This window comes from Bos taurus, chromosome 19, assembly GCF_002263795.3.
Source record: "Bos taurus isolate L1 Dominette 01449 registration number 42190680 breed Hereford chromosome 19, ARS-UCD2.0, whole genome shotgun sequence".
NCBI classification, from domain to species: Eukaryota; Metazoa; Chordata; class Mammalia; order Artiodactyla; family Bovidae; genus Bos; species Bos taurus.
In genome coordinates, this window is record NC_037346.1 from 21,203,894 (window position 1) to 21,219,883 (window position 15,990).

Consider the following 15,990-nt stretch of genomic DNA (forward strand, 5'->3'; position numbering starts at 1 on the left):
TCCTTTCCTGAAATGATGTAAGTCAAATGTCACAGCCAAACTATGTTGAGAATTTCTTCAGAGCATTTTCCCATATTCACATCATAGTGGATGGTCAAGAAATATGAGTCATCTTTCTTGCCTGAGCTCTCTAAAATAAGCACTTTTAACTGAAGCCCATACAACATGAGTATGGTTCAAAGGGATCCAAGTTTTAAACCTCTAAATATAAGTAGACTTGACAGATTTTTTTTTCTAGTAGAACTGGTCTGGTTGGCATAAAGTAAATCTATTCTACTCACTGAAACTCAGGTTTCAGGAACAGCTGTGGTGTCAGCCTTTCCTCCACGGTCTATTTATGGTAATATCTGCATCATTTACTCAGGGAAATGAAATTATTGGGGTCAGATGCACAGATTGGCTAATGAAGGGAGACATGATTAAGAGAATAGCTCTTTGGCAATTGGCAAATAAATGGTCAGAAACATTTTGCCACAGGATGCTGAAGCCCATGGAAATAAGAAGATCAGTGCTCACATTTCCCTCTTAGAAGAAAACCTACTTCTGCCTGATAGAGGGAACGTTCTATTGAGGAATGTAGCTTGTACTTTAGATGATGCTCCATTTGTTCTGAAAAGAGTGCTCTACAGGGACATGAAGGGGATCAGGTAAGAATTTCCAAAGATGTTGGTTTCACCCCACTTTTGAAAAAAATTCCTTTTGTGAAGTAAAGTAGCACTGAAATCCTTCCTAGTTAGCTGTCCAAGAGAGAAATGCCTCAGGTCACCAAAGTTTCTCAAGCAGGAGGTTTCCAGTCTTGGGTGATTTCACCTGATTTTTCCAAGAGCATTGGTTTTCATGTAGGGACTTTGCTTCACAGTATCAGTTCAATTAGTTGTACCTGCTCCATAAATTATGTCTCCAGTTCAGTTCAGTTCAGTTGCTCAGTCGTGTCCAACTCTTTGTGACCCTATGGACTGCAGTACACCAGGCCTCCCTGTCCATCTTCAATTCCCAGAGTTGACCCAAACTCATGTTCATTGAGTTGGTGATGCCATCCAACCATCTCATCTTCTGTCGTCCCCTTCTCCTCCCACCTTCAATCTTTCCCAGCATCAGGGTCTTTTCAAATGAGTCAGTTCTTCTCATCAGGTGGCCAAAGTATTGGAGTTTCAGCCTCAACATCAGTCCTTCCAATGAACATTCAGGACTGATTTCCTTTACGATGGACTGGTTGGATCTCCTGGCAGTCCAAGGGACTCTCAAGAGTCTTCTCCAACACCACAGTTCAAAAGCATCAATTCTTCAGCACTCAGCTTTCTTTATAGTCCAACTCTCACATCCATACATGACTACCGGAAAAACCATAGCTTGACTAGTTGGACCTTTGTTGGCAAAGTAATGTCTCTGTTTTTAATATGCTGTCTAGGTTGGTCATAACTTTTCTTCCAAGGAGTAAGCGTCTTTTAATTTCATGGCTGCAGTCACCATCTGAAGTGATTTTGGAGCCCCCAAAAATAAAGTCAAATTATGTCTCCACATCCTGTTTAAATGGGCTTTCCTGGTAGCCCATTGGTAAAGAATCTGCCTGCCAATGCAGGAGACTCGGGTTCCATTCTTGGGTCAGGAGGATCCCCTGGAGAAGGAAATGGCAACCCAATCCAGCATTCTTGCCTGGGAAATCCCATGGATGGAGGAGCCTAGTAGGCTACCCGCCATGGGGTTGCAAAAGAGTAGGACATGACTTAGCAACTAAACAACAACATCTTGTTTGTGTATGTTTTCTCTGTTATGATCTAAGTTTATTTATTTTTTTTTTGCCTGTCATAGTGTAAGAACTCTATGTCAACTTTTATTGACATTATGTCTCTTTGTAGCAATCTTTCCCCAATAACACTTATAGTCCCAAATCAAATGCAGCTGGATTCGTATTACAGCCATTATAACAACATAATCACTCTTAATTTCTAGCCCTTTCCATTGTGTCCCCCTAATCTGACTGTATCTGGCTCATCGATCCTCATTTTTTTCTGTACAGTCTTTCTTGTTCTTCGATATACACACTATTAAGCTTATTTTTAAAAATCTTTCTCTCAAGTCAGACTCTCCAGACTGGTAATTTTATATGAGTCCACTTCTCTGATATATAATACTAATGATTATGGATGGACTGATCTAGTGTCCTGCATGGCTTAGTCTAAAGCCCTCTTCTGTGCCTTTCTCCTTTTCTCATATTCCTGTTCCTCAGCTTTACAGTAGTGGATGAAGGGAAGCCAATACACGTCCCCCAAGTTCAGCACCATGGGAACATCTACTTCTGGAACCATTCCCGCAAGAAGAGCGATCACAATGGGTCATTCCTGGCTCTTCCCCTTCAGGACGCATATATGAGGATATTTGGGGTCTTGGCTGTTGACACTCTAAGAGATCCCCAGAAAATTAACATCTTCCTACCCCACGAGATCAGATTCTATCAGGTACGACATAGAAAAGTTCTTCAAAATCAATGGTAGGATAGCCTGTCCTATACTTTTTGAAAAAGTAAAACCTGAAACCAGATGAGAGTAAAGCTATGTATATAAATGGTGTCATCATACATGTGTCAGTCTTTGGAGAGGTTCCCTATTACACATGGAGGGACTCAGACTCAGTTGCATATCTATGCCTCAGATTGTCTGGGAAGCTTGTTAATGTGTTCCATGGTATTAATTGTAGGAACGGCATTTTCTGCTATAGAACTGAAATCCAACTATTAGACTACTAGCTAAAACCCAAAAAGTAGGAATGAACTTTTAGAAGAGACATATTTATGTTTTATTTATAGTGGTAACTAGAAATCCTTTGCTCTTTACACAAATGGTGCTAAATATGATATGCCTTACCATAGTTCTTGATTTTAGTGTTATAATTTTTGAGGATGAAGAATGAAGGAAAAGCCTAAATGTTTCTCAAATATTCATGTTTTCAAATCAGATCTCAAAAGGGAGTGGCACTTTTTCATGACCTGTAATGCTGTGGCTTCTTTGGTAAAATTGTTGATTATCCAGTATTTCTTTTTTAAAATGTTATATTAGCTTAAACTTAATAGAAAATAAAGTCCATGATGCTTACTGTTGAACAAGAGCAAAAATAAATAAAAATAAAAATCTTTATATCAAGGTTAATATGTGGGTTTTATTCTGGGTTATCAGTGGAGTTTTATTTAAAGACTGTGCCCAGTCGCTCAGTCATGTTCAACTCTTTGCAACCCCATGGAATGTAGCCCACCAGGCTTCTCTGTACATGGGATTTCCAGGCTGGAAATACTGGAGTGGGTTGCCATTTCTTCCTCCAGAGGATCTTCCTGACCCAGGGGTTGAACTTGTGTCTCCTGCATTGGCAGGAGGATTTTTTACCACTGAGCCACCCAGGAATCCCCAAATATTAAAATAGGTTTGAGGGGACTTCCCTGGTGGTCCAGTGGTTAAGAATCTGCCTGCCAATGCAAGGGTCATGGGTTTGCTATCTGGTTGGGTAACTAAGATCCCATTTGCTGAGGAACAACTAAGCCTGGGAGCCGCAGGCCACAACCAAAGATCCTGCATGACATCAATGAAGATCCCTCGAGCAGCAACTAAGACCCAAGGCAGTCAAATAAATGAACAAGTATTAAGATAACTAACTAAATAAAACAGGTTTTTGAAATTAGGTCCCTTGTTTGAAGATGGTGTTTAAGTATCTTATACTGTCTGCTAAATGAAAATAAAATTAAACAAAAGAAACTAAAAAAAGGAAAGGCACTTTAAAAAAATATATATATATTTATTTTATTATTTATTTGGCTGTTCTGGGTCTTAGTTGCAGCATATAGGATCTTTAGTTGTGGCACCTGGAGAATCCCATGGATGGAGGAGCCTGGTGGGCTGCGGTCCATGGCATCGCTAAGAGTCCGACACGACTGAGCGACTTCACTTTCACTTTTCACTTTCCTGCATTGGAGAAGGAAATGGCAACCCACTCCAGTGTTCTTGCCTGGAGAATCCCAGGGACGGGGGAGCCTGGTGGGCTGCCGTCTATGGGGTCACACAGAGTTGGACACGACTGAAGCGACTTAGCAGCAGCAGCAGAAGCAGCAGCAACATGGGATCTAGTTCCCTGACCAAAGATCAAACCCAGGCCCCATGCATGGGGAATGCAAAGTCTTAGCCCCCGGACCATTAGGGAAGTCCCTGGAAAGCACTTTTAAGATTATAAAATAACTAGACCATTTCTACAAGCATTTAATTTTAGGACTTTCCTGGTGGTCCAGTGGTTAAGACTCCACACTTCCATAGCAGGGAGCATAGGTTTAATCCCTGGTTGGGGAACTAAAATCCCACATGCTGCACAGTGCAGCCAAAAAGAAAAAAATTTTTTTATTTAATTTTATGAATAAAAATTTCAGTGAAGGAGATTGAAAACCCTATGGAGGCATTGGACTGGGATGTAGCAGCAATCAGGAAGTTGCTATCATCTGTTCCCCTGGATGCTCTTGATGTTTATTTACCATCATTTAAATTTTTCCCCTCTCATTTACTGGATGTACAACTGAGGAAGTGGTAGAATCTTTTCCCCTGGACATCTTTTTAATAATAAGTTTCATTCTCTTCTGACATAAGAATGATGTGAAGATATTAAGATGCAAAGTGGAAGAGTATGGTGAACTATACTCCAAATTATCATTCAGTTCAGTTCAGTTCAGTCACTCAGTCATGTCCGCTCTTTGCGACCCCACGAACCTCAGCACTCCAGGCCTCCCTGTCCATCACCAACTCCCAGAGTTCACCCAAACTCATGTGCATCGAGTCGGTGATGCCATCCAGCCATCTCATCCTCTGTCGTCCCCTTCTTCTCCTGCCCCCAATCCTTCCCAGCATCAGGGTCTTTCCCAATGAGTTAACTCTTTGCATGAGGTGGCCAAAGTATTGGAGTTTCAGTTTCAACATCAGTCCTTCCAATGAACACCCAGGACTGATCTCCTTTAGGATGGACTGGTTGGATCTCTTTGCAGTCCAAGGGACTCTCAAGAGTCTTCTCCAACACCACAGTTCAAAAGCATCAATTCTTTGGCATTCAGCTTTCTTCACAATCCAACTCTCACATCCATACATAACTACTGGAAAAAACATAGCCTTGACTAGATGGACCTTTGTTGGCAAAGTAAAGTCTTTGCTTTTTAATATGCTATCTGCTGCTGTTGCTGCTGCTGCTAAGTCGCTTCAGTTGTGTCCGACTCTGTGCGACCCCATAGACGGCAGCCCACCAGGCTCCCCCGTCCCTGGGATTCTCCAGGCAAGAACACTGGAGTGGGTTGCCATTTCCTTCTCCAATGTATGAAAGTAAAAAGTGAAAGTGAAGTCGCTCAGTCGTGTCCGACTCTTCGACCCCATGGACTGCAGCCTACCAGGCTCCTCCGTCCATGGGATTTTCCAGGCAAGAGTCCTGGAGTGGGGTGCCATTGCCTTCTATCTGGGTTGGTCATAACTTTCCTTCCAAGGAGTGTGTTTTACTTGCACGGCGGCAATCACCATGGTCTTATTAGAGAACATGTCAAAGTGAATTATAAATTGACCTCCTAGCCCTTGGAGGTAAAGGCTCTTGAGATATCCTTAGATGTTTTGGGTCATAATATAAAATGCAGATATTTTTGAAGAATTTGTGGTTCCTCCTAGAGTTTCCTTTGATGTGACCATTTTTTAAAGTCTTTATTGAATGTGCTATAACATTGCTTCTATGCTTTGGTTCCTTGGCCAAGAGGCATGTGAAATCTTTGCTCCTCAACCAGGATTGAACCCATACCCTCTGCATTGGAATGTGAAGTCTCAACCACTGGACCACCAGGGAGGTCATATCCTAGGGTTTCTTGACAATAAGACCACAGATGGGTTCTGAGGGTTTCTGATCCTTTCTCTGTGGAACAGGCTCTCTTTATGTGTTGAAGAAAACCGTGTAACTGCAGGCCTGGAAACCCAGCATACCTGCACAGCTGATCTGATGACAGTAGCCATGTAAACACACAGATATTAATCTTGCATCAGATTGGGGCAGCTCTTACCCATCTGTCCAAGGCTGGCATTAGTTTTTGGCTTTTAAACATTATTTTTTTCTCATTTCAAAGTTTACCTTGTTCTTATGACACTGCTTTCTGATGGTATATACCACTGATTTCACTGGATGATTATCAGCAAACGTAGTAAGTTAGATGGGTTTTCCAGTAGATCTCTGTTTACTCTTTTGGTTTCATTTTTTCATAGTGGAACCTGAAACATTTTTGAGAACTCTTTTGAAATGCCTTTTGAGAACCAATGAATAATTTTTAGGAAGTAGATGATTATTGGGTGTCCCTGGTGCCTCGGTGATAAAGAATCTGCTCTCCAATACAGGAGTTGTAGGGTCTGGAAGATTTCCTGAGGAGGAAATGGCATCCCACTCCAGTAATCTTGCCTGGAAAATCCCATGGACAGAGGAGTCTGGTGGGCTACCGCCCATGGGGTTACAGAGTCGAACACAACTGAGCGACTAAACAACAGGAACAACAGTAACAACAGATGATCATTAATTTAAAAGATAATTCAGGGGACTCTCCCGGATGGTCCAGTGGTTAAGAATCTGCCTTCCAACGCAGGAGATGCAGGTTTGATCCCTGGTCAGGGAACTAAAATCCCACATGCCAGGGGGCAAATAAGCCCACACAGCACAATGAAGAGCCCATGTGTGCAACTATTAAGATCCGATGCCACCAAATAAGCAAAAATAAAATTAAAAAAAAAAAGATAATCCAATTGATGCATTACTAATTATTTGGCTATTTTTAAAAGAGAAGGCAATTTAAATTTCTGTCTCTACAGGGTGTTGCCAATGTCTTTAGTACTGCCTATCACTACGTCCACAGCCGGGAGCACATCCTTCATATTGTAATCACTGGCATCGGCTGGCTCTACAACATCACGCCCAGCATCACTGCCATCTCTACATACTTTGTTGAGCCCAACTCAGAGAAGGTAGCTCCTGCTTCAGTTTGTCCAATGAAAGGCACCAGTAGGAGACTGGCAGGCAGAAGGAGAGTGAGGTTGGGGTATTTATGCTTTTGGCTCTCCCTCTCTAGGTTTCTTTGGGTTAGCTGTGTTCTTCAACAAAATGAATAGAATGAAGGGCCATCCCGGGAGGTTGGTGCGGCAAGAAGAGTTCCTGGCCCCCAGGTCTCTGTTGAAGAGACAAGAAGTCAAGTGATCTCCGTGGATTATGAAAACTGCTAATACATTCTCTTTTTTAACATTTTTGAACAATAGTCCTGCTCAGAATGTCCGCTTGAAGAGGGCTCCATGCCCCCAATATATGAAATCTTATGTTAGTATGTCAATGGGAAATAAGAGATCATAATCTGTTCTTTTTCTTTATCCTTCTTATTTGGACCACACACATTTCAAATTTACTGTTAAAAATATTTACCTGTTAGAGAAAGACAGCACTCAGCTGTGTTTTAAACGTATTCAGTATACAGTCTGATTCAAGAAGAAAGTACTTTGATACTTAGAGAATGGGGAGGCCAAAAATAAAAGTTGGGAATTAAAAAAAAAAAGACCACTGTACCTTAGTCACATGGTCCTCTCTACTTGGCTGTCTTCTCCAGGTTCTGGTAATTGCTTCCTCTCCTTACCTCTTTGGGCTTCCCAGGCAGCTCAGTGGCAAAGAATCTGCCTGTCAAGCAGGAGAAGCTGGTTTGATCCCTGGATCAGGAAGATTCCCTGGAGAAGGAAATAGCAACCCACTCTAGTATTCTTGCCTGGATAATCCCATGGACAGAGGAGCCTGGTGGGCTACAGTCCACAGGGTCGCAGAGTCGGACATGACTGAGCGACTGACTACCATCACCACCTTCAGGCTAAGAGTGATAGCAGCTCCCCATAAATATAACTTTAAAATCTAATTTTTTACCAAAGTTATTTTTAAGTTTAACAAAATTGCAAGAAAAATTCTAGCATAATTTTTTTAATTGGCTAAATGATTTAATCTTCATATGGAAGAAGAATAAATGCATGAGAATAGCTAAGAAAATGAAGGATGGGGGGAATTTACAACTGTAGTCTGGGGAAGGATGGCTGAGTCTCAAAGGTTGAAGTGATTAAAGTGAGGTTGATACATTGATGACATAAAAATGTAAAACTTTCTTGCACCAAAGTTATAAACACAATTAATTGCCATATATCTGGCAGAGAATAACAGTGTTATATAAAAATTAGTGGAATTTTGAAAATCCAAAAGAAAAATAAGCAAAAGACAATTTTATTTTTTAAAAAACCTCATGCAAATGGTCAATAAACATAGGAAAAAATGTTCAGTTGTTCTCATAATGAAATACAAATTTAAGTAAAAGATAATTTCTCACCTACTAAATTGAAAAACATTTTTAAACTGTAATTTGAAATGTCTGTTAGATATCTAAGTGGAGATATTGAATACACAGTTGGATATATGAGCTTAGTGTTTGGGGGAAATCCAGGCTGGTAAGTAAATTATATTTAAAACCATTAGACTGGTTACACAACATTGTGAATGTCTCTAATCCCACTGAATTGCACACTTATGAATGGCAAAAATAATAATATTATGCTGTGTATATTTTACCAAAACAACTCAAAACAAAACATAAACCATGAGACTGGTTGGGATGACCAATAGGATGAATCAGTCTAGGGAAAAAAATTTCTGAGGCCCAAACCTAGAAGCCTTCCAAGTGTTTGGCATCATTGTGGCTCAAAATTATATTGACCTTGACCTATAACTTGAAAAACATTTTATATTGCCTAAGCTTTTCTAATTTTTTTCTATTTGTCCCCAAAAGTCTCAATGAGAACATGAAGTTTAATCACTCCTCTCTGTAATGAAATTTCTACCTCTTTTCAAGGATTCAGACTATGTTTTACGAAATATGATGGTCACAGGGCAGCAGGGTCTAACAGAAATCCACAAGAATCCCTCTGTCATCTTTAGGAAGACATGCATCTTCAGGTATGGGACATACCTCACCGCCTGTTTTGTTTGACTGCCAGCTTCTGCTTCTTATGAATATAATGGCTCTCATTCTGATGGGGCTTTAAAGGAAAATTACTGTAGACCTTTGTCTGCCTGGGTCCTTTCCCCCTTAAGTTCTTTTTAAAACAGATTTCAATTTAGTGTTTTATTTTTTATAATTTTCTTATTAACATGAAATTAACAAAAACCCACCATGGTTATGAAAAATACACCCACATCACTAATCAGAGCTCATCCTCTTAATGTTAGCTAGCCTGCGGACATTTTTTTTTTTTTTTTAACTTAAAGAAGACAGGCTGGTGCAAAGACGGGGAGGAGGCAGAGAAGTTGCCTTTAATAAGTACCCAGTTCTAGATTACCTTGAATGCCTCTCATGTGTGAAATGCAAAGTACGCTACTAAACTACTGCAAAAACAGATCTTAACTAGAATACAGTGCTTCTTAGAGAGTCAGCATAGTTGAATAGGCAGTAACCTATCTCAGGCTAGTAGGCAATTTGACATTTAAGTACCTATGTTAATTCAATTTCAGTTTGGCCTCATACCAGAATGTTCATTCAGTTTTAAGCTCCTTTCCATAGTTATTCCTTGTCCTGGCTAAGAGTTTTACAAGAGTCCTTCTAACACCCAGACTTACAACCTTGGATTCCTGTGTATAACTTAGAGCAGGTGCCTTTTGAGGAACTCTGTTGACCAAGGAAGCTTAGCATGATGCCTCACTACTATGGCTAATGAAGACATGGCTCAGCTGCAGCGACGGGTAGGTACAGCCAAACAAGGGCATAACCTTTCTATCATGACAGGATTGGTGTTATGAACTGTAAATATGCTTTTTTGGCCATACCCACAGCATGAAGGATGTTAGTTTCCCAACCAGAGGTTGAATCCATGCCCCTTGCAGTGGAAGCACAGAGTCCTAGCCACTGGACCACTAGGGAATTCCCTAAACGTGTTTTTTCTGAGGCTGTGCTAAGCACCAGCATTTTTACAGATACCTAAAAGGAATGACATCTCAATATCATGTAGATGGGCAAAGGGGGAAAGAGATAAAAGGATGTGTTTATACTTCCTGAGGGAAAGAAGGAGCTACTACATTTCTATGAAAACCTCAGGTCCCTCACTGACACAGGTGCTGTCAGTGCCCTGCCCAAGTATCTTCTGCCAGGGGCTGCAGATCCTATTGCTAATAACTCACCCTGTAATTGTCAAGGGGAGCCCCTCTCCAGGAGGGGCCGATGAGCTCTGTAAACACCTCCCCAACACACATCCAGAGCAGCTTAGAGCTTTGTTGTTGTTTAATTGCTTAATTGTGTCCGACTCTTTTGTGACCCTGTGGACTCCAGCCTACCCGGCTACTCTGTCCATGGGATTCTCCAGGCAAGAATATTGGAGTGGGTCGCCATTCCCTTCTCCAGGGGATCTTTCCAATCCAGGGTTCGAAAGCTTGTCTGCGTCTCCTGTATTGGCAGTCAGATTCTTTACCATTGAGCCTCCTGGGCAGCCTCTAAATGAGTAATATTTATAGAAGACATGAACAATGTTATGGTCCGTGGGGAACTCTGCTTGACTCATTGCTACATCCATGAGTCTGTATTTTTAGCTACTAATGGTGGAAGACAGCTGGCTATTCTTAGCATTCTGTAATGACTCACAGATAGTCAGTGGTAAACTGGGGACCACCCTTGTGATGGGAAGTTTTTCAGTCCCTAGAGGTCTACAGCTCCTGGTTACTACTGAAGAACCCATTACACCTTCAATAGAGAGGGACCAAAAACTATGGGAAGACAAAATTAACCCCCAGGTATGGGACCAGGGGATTCCTGGACGAGCCCACCAAGCGGAACCGGTCATCATTGTCCTCCGAGATCCCACTTGGTTTCCTAACCGGAAACAATATCCTCTCAAAAGAGAGGCTCGGGAGGGACTACAGCCTTTAATAAATAAATTCCTTGCTTGTGGGTTATTGGTCCCCACCAGTTCACCATGTAACACCCCAATCCTCTCAGTAAAGAAAAAAGACGGAACCTGGAGAATGGTCCAAGATCTCCGGATCATAAATGAAGCTGTAGTCCCCCTCCATCCCACAGTACCCAATCCCTATGTAATCTTGGGAAAAATCCCACCCAGTGCCAAGTGGTTTACAGTCTTGGATCTCAAAGATGCATTTTTTTTGCACACCACTGGCTAAAGAATCCCAATATCTTTTTGCCTTTAAGTGGGAGGCCCCAGGAGAAAAACACCAACAGATGACTTGGACAGTATTATCTCAGAGGTTCAGAGATAGCCCCCACCTGTTTGGACAGGCCCTTAGCCAGGATCTCCTAGATCTGGACCTGGACCTAATGGGAAAATATTACAATACATAGATGACCTATTAATCTGTTCTCCAGATGAGAAAAGTGCCCAACAACATGCAATTCAGGTTCTAAACTTCTTGGCAGAAAGGGGATATAAAGTCTCCCGTGCTAAGGCACAGATGGTCAAGACAAAGGTCACTTACCTGGGAGTTCAGATTACACACGGGTCCAGGAGGCTGTCCTCTGATCGGGTACAAGGAATCCTCCAGTTGCCCTCCCCCACGACTCAAAAACAATTGAGAGCTTTCCTGGGGCTAACTGGATATTGTAGGATCTGGATACCCAGCTATGGTCTAATTGCCCAGCCCTTATGTAAAAGCTGGACTTCCCTGGTGGCTCAGATGGTAAAGCATCTGTCTATGATGCAGGAGACCCAGGTTCAATCCCTGGGTTGGGAAGATCCCTTGGAGAAGGAAATGGCAATCCACTCCAGTACTATTGCCTGGAAAATCCCATGGACAGAGGAGCCTGGTAGGCTACAGTCCATGGGGTTGCAAAGAGTCGGACATGACTGAGTGGCTTCATGTTCACGTTTCACTCAACTGTTAAGATGTATCTGTTTACATTTAGAGCGCTAATGAATGACAAAAGACCTCTCCCCTGCTTCAAGGTGGGGCAGAGTGTGGGTGCAATTTGGCTTCCAAAGCTCCTTTTAGGATTGGGCTGAGGATAAACTTCACCTGAAATCACAGTTTTAAAAATATTTATTTATTTGGCTGCACCTGGTCTTAGTTGCAGCATGCAAACTCTTAGTCACTGTCATGCAGGATCTAGTTCTGTGACCAGGGATTGAACCAGGCCCCCTGCATTGGGAGTGCAGTCTTAGCCACTGGACCACCAAGGAAGTCCCTTAGCATCTTCCGCTTCCCCATCCTGTTTGCCTCAGACCTTCAAAGGTTTCTCCCGAAAGCACTCCCTCAGTGAATAATTGGCACAGAGCATCCCTTTCTCAGGCTCTGCTTCTAGAGAACCCGACCTAACACATTCATCCTTCTTTGGGCATTCAACCAAGACTTACTGGACACTACATAAACAAAAAATGAATACCCTCAGTTAAGGACAAGTCTATAGTAAAGACAGTAAGGCAGAATTGGACTTCTCTGGAGGTCCAGTGGCTAAGACTCAGCACTCTCAATGCAGGGGGCCCAGGTTCTTTCTCTAGTCAGGGAACTAGATCCTGCATGCTGCAACTAAAACCCGGCACAGCCAAATAAATAAAATTTTAAAAATAAGGCAAAGCAGATGGACATGGAACAACAGACTGGTTCCAAATAGGAAAAGGGGTATGTCAAGGCTGTATATTGTCACCCTGCTTATTTAACTTATATGCAGAGTACATCATGCATGAGAAACACTGGGCTGGAAGAAGCACAAGCTGGAATCAAGATTGCCAGGAGAAAGATCAATAACCTCAGATATGCAGATGATACCACCTTTATGGCAGAAAGTGAAGAAGAACTAAAGAGCCTGTTGATGAAAGTGAAAGAGGAAAGTGAAAAAGTTGGCTTAAAGCTCAACATTCACAACACTAAGATCATGGCATCTGGTCCCATGACTTCATGGCAAATAGATGGGGAAACAGTGGAGACAGTGGCAGACTATTTTGGGGGGCTCCAAAATCACTGCAGATGGTGACTGCAGCCATGAAATTAAAAGATGCTTTCTCCTTGGAAGAAAAGCTATGACCAACCTAGACAACATATTAAAAAGCAGAGACATTATTTTGCCAACAAAGGTCTGTCTAGTCAAGGCTATGGTTTTTCCAGTAGTCATGTATGGATGTGAGTGTTGGACTATAAAGAAAGCTGAGCACTGAAGAATTGATGCTTTTGAACGGTGGTGTTGGACAAGACTCTTGAGAGTCCCTTGGACTGTAAGGAGATCCAACCAGTCCATCCTAAAGGAAATCAGTCCTTAGTGTTCATTGGAAAGACTGATGTTGAAGCTGAAACTCCAATACTTTGGCCACCTGATGAGAAGAACTGACTCATTTGAAAAGACCCTGATGCTGGGAAAGATTGAAGTCAGGAAGAGAAAGGGATGACAGAGGATGAGATGGTTGGATGGCATCACCGACTCAATGGACATGAGTTTGAGTCAACTCTGGGAATTGGTGATGGACAGGGAAGTCTTTGTGTCCATGGGGTTGCAAAGAGTCGGACACGACTGAGCGACTGAACTGAACTGAGCTGGATGGAGTCTGACTCTGGTGCAGCTACTTTAGATCACAGGGGTCAGGGTGCGTTTCTTTATGGGGAGCTGAGGGAGCTGAGCCCTGAGAATTTAAGGGGTGGAATGTGTCAGGCAGATGAAATAGCAACAAGGGCTGGTATGGCTCGAGTATAGTAGGCACAAGAGGAGGTGATTCAGTGTGTCTGGGTGGAATGTTGTGAACAGGCTTTTATTTTATACCCTCCTTATGTTTATTTGGTTTTGGTTTCAGAGATTTCCTCTTTAAGTGCACAGACAGTTCAGGAGTTGTTTTGGCCTCTGTCTGTGGAGAAAACCACATCGTAGTTCCACTTCGTGAGAGAACAGGAGAAGCTTTGGGAGTTCTCGATGTTAACATTGGCAAGAGTAAGATGTTGTTGTATCGAGAGTTTAAAGATCTACAGAAAATGCTGAAGGTGATCCAGCTTGCCTGCAGTGAAATACTGGGCGAATTCTCTGGAGAAATAAAGAAAAACTATATCCTAGGTATTGTGAATGCGGCAACTGTCTGAATTCATAGATTTAATAAGTTTGGGGGAAATCAGACAATACAATGAAGGATGCATTTTCTAAAATGAATTGTTGCAAAGTACAGATCTTTCCACATGGAAGGATTTCCTTCATTCAGTCTTGGACTGATTAGTCTGGCCTATACATTAGAGCAAAGGGTAAGGAATCACATTTTCTTGCCTGCTGCTGCTGCTGCTGCTAAGTCGCTTCAGTCGTGTCCGACTCTGTGCCACCCCATAAACGGCAGCCCACCAGGCTCCTCCGTCCATGGGATTTTCCAGGCAAAAGTACTGGAGTGGGGTGCCATCGCCTTCTCCGTTTTCTTGCCTAGAGTCATGGTTTTAGAGTTGAAGGACTCATAATGGCAATATAGAAGTAGCATTTATTAAATGCCACATCATGTGTCAAGCACTTTAAATATGGTATTTCAATTAGTCCTTATCATAACTCTAGGAGGTGAATGGTGATTATTTCATTTTACAGACAAGGGAAGTGCACCAAATCACACAGTTGACCAGTGGTAAAGGCTGGATCTCCACCCCAGTTTGGGTGCTCTTTCCACCACAGTGTGCTTGCATGCTCATTTGTGTCTGACTCTTTTGTGATCTGAGCCTGCTCTGTCCATGGGATTATGCTGGCAAGGACACTGAAGAAGGTTGCCATTTCCTCCTCCAGGGGATCTTCCTGACCCAGGGATCAAACCTGTGGCTCCTGAATGGCAAGTGGATTCTTTAGCACTGGGCCACTTGGGAAGCCCTCACAGCATTAACTCACAGGAACATCTCATTTTACAGAGAAAGGAGCTAAGGTCTGTCAAAGTAAAGGTCCAAGAGCAAGCTACTGCAGAGCCAAGAACAGACCCCAATCCTTGTGATTCTACTTCCACCAGGCTACTCTTACCACAAAATCAGTGTAGGCAGAAGGGAGGGAAGATGAAAGCATGGAAACCTTTCACTACCAAGATTGGAATAAATAGAATTAGTAGAGTAACACTGTTGGATAAAGCTGAAACACTTCTAGCCATTACACAGTGTGGGATAAAAAGGAGAAAGAAAGGAAAATTCATATCTTTTGAGCATCCACTATGTGTAAGACCTGGGACTAAGCACTTGTCCATGTACCATCTCCTGTTAATTTCCACAGCTTAATGGGAAAGTAGGGATCAACTCTTCTCACAGAAAAATGAAAAGGGGGCTCAGAGAGACAACTGAACTAATAAGGGTGAAAGTAGGTTTCAAAGCAAGGTTTAGCTACAAATAAAGGTTTCACCTTTTCTCAGAGCCTCTGCCTGTGAACCCCACAGGTGGGATTCCATTTTTGCCTTTTGATTTCATGACTGGAGAAACTAAGATTGTTTAACGCTATAGGATATAGTCTTTTTTTCCTAAAAAGAAAACAAAGGTTTGCTATATTACATTCAGAATCCTGTGAAAAAGTAGTATGTGTTCTGAACAGCCGTGTGGGATGTCTTTCTGTTATTCTAGAGATTGAAAGTGTGGGAGAAGTCCAGCGGGCAGGCATTCTCTTCTTCAGAGTCATGCTACAGGAGCTACAGGAGTGCCTCAGTCTACTTACATCCTCGGACTTTGTGTCACTGTTGCTGCATGATTATGACCCTCTGGCGGAAGTCAAAGCCCCGCCAGACAGCCAGTCCCAGGATCTGAAAGCCAACATAAAATTAGTACAAGACATCCTGAAAGGGATTATCGTGTTCTTTCATCCAGAGTTGAAATCATCAAGTGACTTAGAAAGTTGGGATCACTGTAAACTGGTAAGTTTCATTAAAAAAAAAAAACAAAAAAAAACTCTTCATTGAAGAATAACCTACATGAGTTAAGATATACAAATCTTAATTGCACAAATCCTTGATACACAAAGGCAAG

General features: G+C 42.2%; 1 protein-coding gene and 1 non-coding gene across 6 annotated transcripts in view; both read left to right on the plus strand.

Moving 5' to 3' along the window:
* EFCAB5 (EF-hand calcium binding domain 5) overlaps positions 1 to 15,990 on the plus strand; it is a 107,253-nt gene that overhangs the window by 80,920 nt on the left and 10,343 nt on the right. For 3 of the 5 annotated variants that reach the window (XM_059878303.1, XM_024980696.2, XM_059878302.1), the window contains 6 exons: positions 478 to 647; positions 2,228 to 2,456; positions 6,846 to 6,998; positions 8,903 to 9,006; positions 13,830 to 14,083; positions 15,592 to 15,878. In XM_059878303.1, coding sequence (XP_059734286.1) covers positions 478 to 647; positions 2,228 to 2,456; positions 6,846 to 6,998; positions 8,903 to 9,006; positions 13,830 to 14,083; positions 15,592 to 15,878 — 1,197 coding nt within the window. Of the gene's footprint in view, positions 1 to 477; positions 648 to 2,227; positions 2,457 to 6,845; positions 6,999 to 8,902; positions 9,007 to 13,829; positions 14,084 to 15,591; positions 15,879 to 15,990 lie in introns of those variants that run through there. The other 2 variants (XM_059878301.1, XM_059878304.1) reach the window with 2 other exon arrangements.
* Positions 11,713 to 11,784, plus strand: TRNAH-AUG (transfer RNA histidin (anticodon AUG)). The gene has a single exon. It is a non-coding gene; the product is annotated as a tRNA-His (tRNA).